We start from the raw sequence: 11752 nt of genomic DNA on the forward strand, positions 1-11752 counted from the left end.
AGTTATTAATTTGTTCATTTGCTTGGTTTTATGTACAGCCCTCCAGCGGGATGATTCTCTCCATGGCGGGCTCTTGTACGTTTTCTAAACAGGTTGCTTCTTATATATTTTACAATTGTCCTTTCGTGTTTTCTCATCAAGATCGTAGGTCCTGTTGTAAATTTACTTTCTTCTCGTATGATCTTCACTTCAGGCAGCATTTTGTTGTATAGTCTTGGTGCGCAATGTTCAAATGCTCTCTCGCCTGACTTAAGATTTGTTCTAGGTTCAAATAGCCTATATACTTCACTTGTATGTCTGATCACAAAATTCATTTCTGGTCTAAATAAACTTAGGCAGTTTCTTAGATATGTTGGTTCCCCATATTTTTGTGCTTTAAAGACTGTAAGATGTATTTTTTATTCTATTCTTGCTTTTACTGAGAGCCAATGTAGCTCGATCAATAATGCGGTTATTCTGTTACGGAGCGTAATCTTTTATTAATCTGGCGGCTCTATTTTGTACTCCTTACAATTTTGTTAATAGGTAGTTAGGAAGACCATAGTATACGTAATGGTCATTTCGTTGACAGTATAATAATGGCAATATCAATAATAATTTAGATTTTAATGAAGCAGTTATGATTACACCATAATCATCTCTACCTTATTATTGTTGTATGCTTGACTAGTTACTATGGTTATTATCATCCTGTATATAGCTACGGTTATGGCTACCTCTGTGTATATCGTTGCTACTCTCTTGTAGGCTACGGTTACAAGCACTACCATCACAAGAGGTCTGCTGCTCCAGAGCTGGAGGCTGGAAACCTACTCATCTGGACTCTACCCTGTCTACAGTCCTCATGAAAAGAGGTCTACCGATCCATGCCCTTAAGCTGAGCATTCCTATGACTATGGCTGCTATGGCTATCCTCGCCTAATCTACCACTATCTCTCCTGTTACTGTGGTTAAGGAGGAGGACCTTACAACTGATTGCCCTGTGGAAGACTACGTAGACTTTCTGTTCCTTCTAATCCAAGAAGTGTACATTTATGTAAATGGAAACATCACTAATCAATACTGCACAAGAAATATGATTTTGATTTTCAACCCTCTCTTAATCTGGGGAAACATGAATCCATGTAAGAGACAAGGTACTTTTGTGAAGTAAAACTGATTCAAATGTATTTCTTCTAAATGCCACTTACACAAAACGTAAGACTATTTTACTGAGAGTAATAGCAGCTAAGGACCTAGTATATTTAGCTTTTTGAAGCAGCTAATACTGATGCATTTAGCTACAGATTTTACAATTACTAACCTAAACCAATGCCGCACCCAAATCACCACCGCCAATTGTATTATTTATTTTGCTCTATCGTAAATGTAGTCCACAGAGCGAAAGCAAAATCAAAAGGTAGTTGTTTAGTTTTGTTTGTTAGTAGATCGTCCATAATTGAACAGCAGTCGTGCACTGACCTTGTACTATGTTCTTATCTAAAGTATTAGCTCTATGGCCGTCCATTTCCACATTTTGAATTATCATTACATGCATACATACATATACACACACATATATATATACGAGTATATATATATATATATATATATATATATATATATATACTATATATATATATATATATATATATTATAATATATATATATATATATGTATATATATAATATAATATATATAAATATATATATATATATATATATATATATATATATATATATATACGTACTTAAATATATAATATATTATTATATATATATATATATATATATATATATATATAAAATTTTATTATTGGATCTAAAGGATCCAATGGCAGAAAATGAGTGAGTTATGCAATGGTTACGGACGGTAATAGTATATATATATATATATATATATATATATATATATATATATATATATATATATATATATACTATATTATACACTATTACCGTCCGTAACCATTGCATAACTCACTCATTTTCTGCAACTGAATCCTTTAGAAGTACATTGCATGCATTTATTGCTTTCCTAATGTTTTCATAAAAGAGCTGTTCCACCTCTTGGCTAATGTTCTTGAATTATTTTCTTATAACTATCTCCTCAACACCAATTTTTATAATCTGAAAAGCGTTTTCTGTCTCTACAAGTTGTTTATGTGTTTCATGGTACGTCCTTAGGACACGTCAGTGAAGAGGCATCGGGAAACTTCGAGGCGTTTTTGTGGCTTTAAGAGAACGCCTCACCAGTAGTCGTTTTTATTGCTGAGAGATAAATTAAATTAACAGATAAGCAATTTTAGCTGAATAATAGTGAGCCAGATGAATCCAGTATTTTCTCGAGAAGGCCTGCTGTTTAGTGGCTACATCCAAGGAGAGTTAAGTAAAAAAAAAAATGGTGTTTATTTTTAAGTATACAAACTCTTTTAATATCACTGACTTCTTATATATATATATATATATATATATATATATATATATATATATATATATATATATATGGTTAGAATGTTTTTTTTTTACAATTTTTTACTTTTTATTTTATCTTTGAGTGCTTCCTTTTTAAATATATGCTGTGTGACTTTAAGACACTGCGTTGAAGAAAAATCGTTCGAAATAATGGAAGCTCATAGAGTATGAAACTAAAAGAACGCTCTTTGATGTATATCAGTTTTAAGTGCCATGTGGAGTCATGAGTTGTGAGAACATGACAAAAAAAATATTGGAAAAAGTTTTATTTCTTCCGTTATCTAATCAAAATTAGAACTATTTTTTTGCTTTTTGTCTGCCAGGGATTGCCACTAGAATAGTCGCCAATAATGATATTATGTTGAACAAGGCATGATCCGAAGTCCAGCTTACTCAGGACGCGTGCAAGATTTTCCCGTCACGCATAAGTTATTAACATTATATTTCAAACTTACTGTGCATTTCAGGGCAGTGTCTAATCGATGTTCGACGACAAAATCTTACCAAAGTATCTGGTATTGATCGTATTTTGGAAAAAGCTATTTGAAACCATGGCCTAATTGGCAAAAATATGCAGTAATGTCTAATGTGGATAATTAAGGCACTTATCAGAGTAAATCAAAGAAATGTAAGAGGACACTTAGCTAAATTTAGTTGGCACCCCGAGAGAGGCTAGTTGTGACGTAAACTATGACATCAGACATTAGAACAGGGTTCCCAGTAGTGTGAATCACAAATATTTAACACTCTTTTAGAATAAGTATTAAAGGAAAGGCTAGACAAATCTACATATGACAATATCGCTATTTTAATTTTACAGTATGATGTTGACTATAGGAATACATGGCAGTCATAACACTATTTCTATTTACCTTTTGAATCAGCTAAAGAAGACTTTTGGAATTGGTGAAATACAATCATATTGAAACGAAATACGATCATTTAGAGGTGGTTGGTACGATATTTTGCCCTAATGTACCTGGTAACCTTACATAATACTAAACACTGCCAACAACAGGGCGAGGGCAGCCGATCGTCATTAGTCAAAGCCAGGGTATACGTGATTGCTGCTTCACCTATGACAAGCCCATCAAATTGTCCTCATGGCTTCAAGACTGCTTTCATGTTGCGTGTTTTTTGCAGTATGCAACAAAGAAAGAATCCTATGCGTCAAATGCTAATTATTAACAGGTAAGTGGTTAATAAGGCGATGCACAAACACCAAACGATTTAGACAAGAGGACAAAGGTGACCTATATAAGGATTATACTAGAATGACAAGTATGAAAAAGAGATATATACAAACATTTTGTTTATAATAAGGTATTTCTAACTTTTCAGACCAAGATGAAACAATGGCTGAATTTGCTTGACTAATAAACTATCTCACTGATTAGCTGCAACGACTATCTTTGACAACTTGCCTATTCTACTGACCTACTTACACACACACACACACACACACACACACACACACATATATATATATATACATACATATATATATATATATATATATATATATGTATGTATATATATTATAAGTTTAATTTATTTATTATGTGTTTATGCATTTAAGTATGTATCATATCTGTCTATATATGTGTAGGTATACCGCATATGTATTTATGTATGTTCTATCACCCTCTTCCCTGATGTCGAGGTATGAACAATAACAATAATGATGAAGATTATATTTATTAATAACAAGTAATAATGTAATAACCAGTGGTAATACAGTTATGATTAATAATATCATTATCAACACTTTATGTGGCCGTGAGCATAGGAAAAACAATTTATGTTAAATAATGCATTTTTATTCATTGGCTAAACACTGGTCTTTATCCACATAGACCCTATGACCTTTTGGCAAATTTTGCGGGTATCAGGACGATACTTCACGTATCCTTGAAACTACAGGGTAACAAAGGTTTTCACAGCGATTGTGTAAGACTTGATGCATATTTCAAATCAACAGAAACGTGGATTGCGCCATGGAACTGTATTACAAAATTATTATTCTCATTTAATGCCCATTCCTTAATTGTACTCTACTTAGAAGTTTAAATGTGTGAAAGAATTTAAGAATTCCATATACAACTGTTACTACTACTACTACCAACATGTGAGTCTTCATTCATAAAGTATATACGTGGGATATCTAGTAACGTACGTCACTATAGACTATGTGTGTCTATCTGTGTGTATATGACGTTGGGTATAAGTATAAGTAAATATATATATGCACACAAATCCCACACATGTTTATATATATATATATATATATATATATATATATATATATATTATATATATATATATATATATATATATATATATGTGTGTGTGTGTGTGTGTGTGTGTGCGTGTGTGTCTGTGTGTGTCTGTGTGTTGTGTGTGTGTGTATTTATCTAATATATATGTAATTTGCCTCTAATATAAACGAAATAATGATTTATTTCTAACACTTTAAAATTTCCTTATTTATTTCATTCATTAAACATCAACAACTCATTCATATAGTGTCGCTCAAGTTATCTCAATGATTATCGATATGACAATATGAGAACAGCATCGGGACCAAAACTCTGGTTTCCTTTCACAATGTCACAAGACAACGAAGGTCTTCTTCGGAAAGAAGCGACTATAAAAGCAAGAGGCCGCCTTCCACCGGCAGACACTCACTCACAAGTGGCCACGGTGAACACCCACGAGCAACAATGAAGTTCTTGGTCAGTATGTCAAAAAGATATATAGTACCTTGTAAATTTTCTCGTTTCTAATACAATAGATCAGAGCAGGCACAACATTATTTACCAGGAAGTTTGTTTGGGTCTTTTATGACAAACGGCACATTTGCAGTCGTCTAAATACTGCTTGCTATCCGTCAAAGTGCTGACGATTTATCACGGGAAATGATTTGCTTGCTATGTTGCTACTAATTTTCTACTGATTGACTATGAGGTGAAAAGTTTAAATGACATTTATCTCTATCTGAAAAAAGAAAATTTCTAAAGAACTTCAAATGAGTACTTTCTGGTTTCCTTTATATATCACCGCTTTTAAGATTATGTGCATAATAAAGTCCTTTAACTTACTTTCAAACATTATCTTATAAGAGCTAAGTGTTGGACGTTGATGATAACATGTCCCCACTTTAGCCATAAAATAGTAAAAGAAATAGTTATTAGTTTATTTCACCTTTTGAAGTATCCCTTACTCACTATTACATATTAGTATATGCAATTTTTATACTATCCCCTACATTTTGAAAGGAGAATATTTTCACAGTGCTTTACAAAATTTCCAGGTAATTGTGCTGGTGGCGGCTTCTGCTTGCGCTGCTGCAATTGAAAAGCGAGATGCAGAGCCAGACCATGGGTATCGCAACTACTACCCTTACTACCCAAGACCCTATGGTTACAATCACTACCCTCACAAGAGATCTGCCGAGCCAGAACCAGAGGCTGAGGCTTCCCCCTCCTATGGATACTACCCTGTCTACCATTCTTATCCTCACCATCACGGAAAGAGGTCTGCCGATCCTTACGCTTATGCTGAGCCTTACCCTTATCCTTACCCCTATGCAGAACCTTCTAATAACTATGGCTACTATGGCTATCCTGGCCCATACTACGGTTAAGGAGAACTTGACTGCTGGTCTCAGTGGAGCATAAATGTGGATTTTCTGTTGTTGCTGATTCCGAAGTGTTTCATGTAAAGACAACGATTGAATTAAAATACTGCAAAATCTATTTGGTTTTTATTTCAATGCTTTTTATATTGAGTTTTATAACTGATTGTCTTGCTTTCCTATTTTACTGTAATGTTTGCAGTGACGGTGACTCACCTTGTGAGGTTTGTTGCCTTGCATTTATGATAATATTACAATGATTGATAGTATATTTCATTAATCTCTTTATAATGTGCATTCACAAAGCATTGGAAGATCTCATACAAAACAGGAGAATGACCTTATTTTTTATATGTTGGTGAGGGACAACATTTTAACTAAATAAGAGACCTCGATAACTCAGGTCAAGATCTCAGTAACATTAACATCTAAGAAGAGTCAGTAGGCAGATTATGTCAACCTGCCTAGAAATAAAAGGAAAATGAACTATCGTTGGTGTTATGCGAAAAAAGTTTGTAAATTTGCAACATACGTAGTAACTACACAATGAAGTGCACACAAATATATATATATATATATATATATATATATATATATATATATATATATATATATATATATATATATATATATATATATATATATATATGAACAGCATAGTGAACCCTACCACAAACCAACAATACAAGGGCCATAGTCTACTATAAAAGATACGTTTCATGCTGATGTGAGCACATCCTCAGTTTATACTACAATCAAAATATTGAATACATCATTCATTAAGATTAATTTACACAAAAAGATCTTAACTACGCACAACATCTGAAGTTAAAAGGGGAAAGATAAAAAAATTTAACAACCAATTCGAGAGCAGAGAAATGAAGGGATGACAGCGAAACGGCCACACACGCCCAAAGAAACTCAAGCCAGAGAGAGAGAGAGAGAGAGAGAGAGAGAGAGAGGTATTTACATTCAAAGCAGGAAAGAGGTGCTTTATATACAACGACTCAAAAGTAGTCCATAATGCAGTTTTACTCGTCGTGCCTATAATGGAAAATTGGCCCCTTTTAATGGGAATTTTGCATTTTGATGAGTTTATTCTGATATTTGAAAACTCCGGGCTCGAGATCCTAGATCCTGTTATATAGCTTAATCCCAAGTGGTTCTCTTAGCGGACCTGCAGTAACCTTCGCGAGGAACCAACGTAACTTCCAAGACATCTTGGGTACTCATATTTGTATGCAACGTTTGACCTCATGAAGTCCTGCTGTTAATCATTAAAATGAAAAAAAGCCACTGGTCTTTTCGGATTCATAAGAATAAGATTGAGGTTAAGGAAGCCAAATTCGCTCTAAATGATTTTCAAAATCCTTAGTCGTAATCCATGTGAGTGAAAAAGAGGTATCGTAGTAAACATGGAAAATTTGGGAACATTAAAATTTAACACTGGTAAGACGGTTCTAGACAACTCTATATACAAGTCCTTTTGGAAAAAGGTTTTTTGAAAAATAACATACTAAAAACTCTATTTCATGATGGAAGGCAGTCCAATCTGATGTAAATTTTAGGAAACGTCAGTGAAGAGGCATCGTGAAGCCCCTTGAAGCGGTTTTGTGGCTTTAAGAGGAGGCCTCTCCAGTGGTCGTTTTTATTGCTGAGATAAATTAAATAAACAGATATGCAATTTTAGCTAGAGTTACAAGTGAACAAGGCGAATCCAGTATTTTCTTAAGAAGGCATGCTGTTTAGTGGCTACATCCAAGGAGAATTAAGAAAAAAAAAAAAAAATGGTGTTTATTTTTAAGTATACAAGCTCTTTTAATATCACTGAATTATCATATATGGTTAGAATGTTTTTTTTTCTTTTTACTACGTTTTACGTTTTATTTCATCTTTTTAAATATATATTGTGTGACTAAGACACAGCGTTGAAGATAAATCGTTCAAAATAATGGTAGTTCATAGATTGTGGAACTAAAAGAGAGCTCTTTGATGTTTACCAGTTTGAAGTGACATATGGAGTCATGAGCCCTGAGAACATGACAAAAAAAAAAAAAGAAAAAAACTTAGAAAAAATTATTTTCTGGAGAAACTAAAGTCAAAGGTCGTTGCTTATTTTGATGTTCCGCTATCTAATCAAAGTTAGCACTACTTTGTTTGCTTTTGTTTGCTATGGAAAACAGCCAGAACAGTCACCGATAAAGAAATTATGGTAAACAAGGTGTTACCCAACCTCCTTAAATTATATACACATAAAGACTGTGTGTCTATCTGTGTGTATATGACTTTGGGTATAAGTATAATTACAAGTAAATATATGTATGCACCCACGTATGTTTGTATATGTATATATATATATATATTATATATATATATATATATATATATATATATGTATATATATATATATATATATATATATATATATCTAAATATATAAGTAATTTGCCTCTAATATAAACAAAATAGTGTTTTTCTTCTAACACTTTATAATTTTATCTTATTTTATTCATTAAACATCAACAACTCATATTCATAAAGTATTGCTTAAGTCATCTAAATCATTATCGATATGACAATATTAAGACAACATCGGGACTAAAATTCTGGTTTCCTTTCGCAATGTCACAAGACTTAACGAAGGTCTTCTTCGGAAAGAACCGACTATAAAAGCAAGGTTCCGCCTTCCACCGGCAGACACTCACTCACAAGTGGCCACGGTGAACACCCACGAGCAACAATGAAGTTCCTGGTCAGTATATAAAAAGAGATATAGTTACTTGTAAATTTTCTCGTGTCTATTACCATAGATCAGAGCAAGCACAACATTATTTACCAGGAAGTTTGTTTGGGTCTTTTATGACAAACGGCACATTTGCAGTCGTCTAAATACTGCTTGCTACCCGTCAAAGTGCTGACGATTTATCACGGGAAATGATTTGCTTGCTATGTTGCTACTAATTTTCTACTTATTGACTATGAGGTGAAAAGTTTAAATGATATTCATCTCTAAATTAGAAAATTTCTAAAGAACTTCAAATGAGTACTTTCTGGTTTCCTTTATATACCAAAGCTTTTAAGATTATGTGCATAATAAAGTCCTTCAACTTACTTTCAAACATTATCTTATAAGAGCTATGTGTTCGACGTTGATGATAATATGTCCCCACTTTAGCCATAAAATAGTAAAAGAAATAGTTATTAGTTTATTTCACCTTTTGAAGTATCCCTTGCTCACTATTACATATTAGTATATGCCATTTATTTTCACTACCCCCTACTTTTTGAAAGGCGAATATTTTCACAGTGCTTTACAAAATGTCCAGGTAATTGTGCTGCTGGCGGCTTCTGCTTGCGCTGCTGCAGTTGAAAAGCGAGATGCAGAGCCAGACCATGGGTATCGCAACTACTACCCTTACTACCCAAGACCCTATGGTTACAATCACTACCATCACAAGAGATCTGCCGAGCCAGAACCAGAGGCTGGATACTACCCTGTCTACCATTCTTATCCTCACCATCACGGAAAGAGGTCTGCCGATCCTTACGCTTATGCTGAGCCTTACCCTTATCCTTACCCTTACGCAGAACCTTCCAATAACTATGGCTACTATGGCTATCCTGGCCCATACTACAGCTACCCTTCCTATTACTCAGGTTAAGGGGAACTTGACTGCTGGTCTCAGTGGAGCATAAATGTGGATTTTCTGTTGTTGTTGATTCAGAAGTGTTTCATGTAAAGACAAACGATTGAATTAAAATAACGCAAAATCTATTTGATTTTTATTTCATCGCTTTTTATGTGGAGTTTTATCATTTATTGTCTTCCTATCCTAATTAACTGTAATGTTTGCAATGATGGTGACTCACCCGGTGAGGTTTGTTGTCTTGCATGTATGATAACATTGCAATGATTGGTATGATATTATATTGATCTATTTATCTTTTGCATTTACAATACATTGGAAGATTTCATACAAAAGAGGAGAATGACATAATATTTTGATGTGGAAAACGTTGTTCACCAAGGGTAAAAAACATCTGAGGTCAGATGTGTTAATAAGAGACATTTTCACTGAATAGGTGACCTTGGTAACTCGGTTCAAGATCTCACCAGAATTAGGTGCCACCAAAACAGCAATAGTAACATCTAACAAGTGTCAGTAGGTAGATATGTCAACCTGCCTAGAAATAAAAGGAAAATAGACTATCGTTGGTGATATGCGAAACACGTTTGTAATTTTGCAACATAGTAAATAGGCAGTGGAGAGCACACACATGGATATATATGTATATATACAATATATATTATATATATATTTATATATATATATATATATACAATATATATTATATATATATTTATGTATATATATTGTTATTACTGTCAATAACCATTACATAACTTATTTTCTGTAATTCGATGCTTTAGAAGTACATTGGACGTATTTATTACCTCCATAGTGTTTTCATAAAATACTTGTTCCACATCTTGGGTAATATTCCTGAATTATTTTCTTATAACTATCTCCTCAAAACCAATTTTGATAATTCGAAAAGCGTTTTCTTCGTCTACAAGTTGTTTATGTGTTATGTTTGCGACTCTTGAGTATTTGCTTTTTAATTATCGTGGTACGTCCTTAGGACACGTCAGTGAAGAGGCATCACGAAGCCCCGAAGCTTTTTTGTGGCTTTAAGAGAAGCCTCACCAGTAGTCGTTTTAATTCCTGAGATATAAATTAAATCAACAGATAAACAATTTTAACAAGAGTAATAAATGAGCCAGGTGAATGCAGTATTTTCTCAAGGCCTGCTGTTTAATGACTACATCCAAGGAGAGTTTCTAATAAAAAATATTGTGTTTATTTTTTTATATAAGCTCTTTTAATGTCACTGAATTATTTTATATGGTTAGAATGTTTGTTGCTACGTTTTATATTTTATCTTTGAGTGCTTCCTTTTTAAATATATATTGTGTGACAGTAAGACACCGCGCAGAAGAAAAATCGTTCAAAATAATGGTTGCTCATCAATTGTGAAACTAAAAGAGAGCTCTTTAATGTTTATTATTTATAATTGACGTAGAGTTATGAGCTCTGAGAACATGACAAAAAGAATGTTGGAAAAAGTTTTTTTCTTCTGTTATCTAATCAAAATTAGAACGATTTATCTTGCTTTTGTCTGCCAGGGAAAACCACCAGAATGGACACCAATAATGAAATTATGTTGAACAAGACGTGATCCGACTTCCAGCTTACTCAGGACGTGTGCAAGATTTTCCCCTAACGCATAAGTTATAAACATTATATTTCAAACTTACTAGTGCATTTCAGGGCCGTGTTTAATCGATTTTCGTCGACAAAATCTTACCAAAGTATCTGATATGAATCGTATTTTGGAAAAAGCCATTTGAAACCACGGCCTAATTGGCAAAAATATGCAGTAATGTCTAATGTGGATAATTGAGGCGCTTATTAGAGTAAATGAAAGAAATGTATGTGGAAACTTAGCTAAATTTAATAGGCACCCTGAAAGAAGCTAGTTGTGACATAAACTATGACATCAGATGTTAGAGCAGGGTTCCAGTAGTGTGAATCACAAATATTTAACACTCTTTTAGAATAATTATTAAAGGAAAGGGTAGACAAATCTACATTTGGC

General features: G+C 33.3%; 2 protein-coding genes across 2 annotated transcripts in view; both read left to right on the forward strand.

Moving 5' to 3' along the window:
* The first annotated feature begins 5065 nt into the window (after positions 1 to 5065).
* The window catches only part of LOC135218113 (uncharacterized), a 10815-nt gene continuing 4128 nt past the window's right edge, over positions 5066 to 11752 (forward strand). Inside the window, exons 1-2 of the mRNA XM_064254259.1 lie at positions 5066 to 5189; positions 5768 to 6097. Of these exons, the coding sequence (XP_064110329.1) occupies positions 5178 to 5189; positions 5768 to 6097 (342 nt within the window). The 5' untranslated portion in view covers positions 5066 to 5177. The remainder of the gene's footprint in view (positions 5190 to 5767; positions 6098 to 11752) is intronic.
* Positions 8793 to 9866, forward strand: LOC135218630 (uncharacterized histidine-rich protein DDB_G0274557-like). Its single transcript, XM_064255068.1, has 2 exons — positions 8793 to 8843; positions 9418 to 9866. The coding sequence occupies exons 1-2, from the start codon at positions 8832 to 8834 to the stop codon at positions 9751 to 9753; spliced, it is 348 nt and encodes a 115-aa protein (XP_064111138.1). The 5' UTR covers positions 8793 to 8831; the 3' UTR covers positions 9754 to 9866.

This window comes from Macrobrachium nipponense, chromosome 9, assembly GCF_015104395.2.
Source record: "Macrobrachium nipponense isolate FS-2020 chromosome 9, ASM1510439v2, whole genome shotgun sequence".
Taxonomy (NCBI): Eukaryota; Metazoa; Arthropoda; class Malacostraca; order Decapoda; family Palaemonidae; genus Macrobrachium; species Macrobrachium nipponense.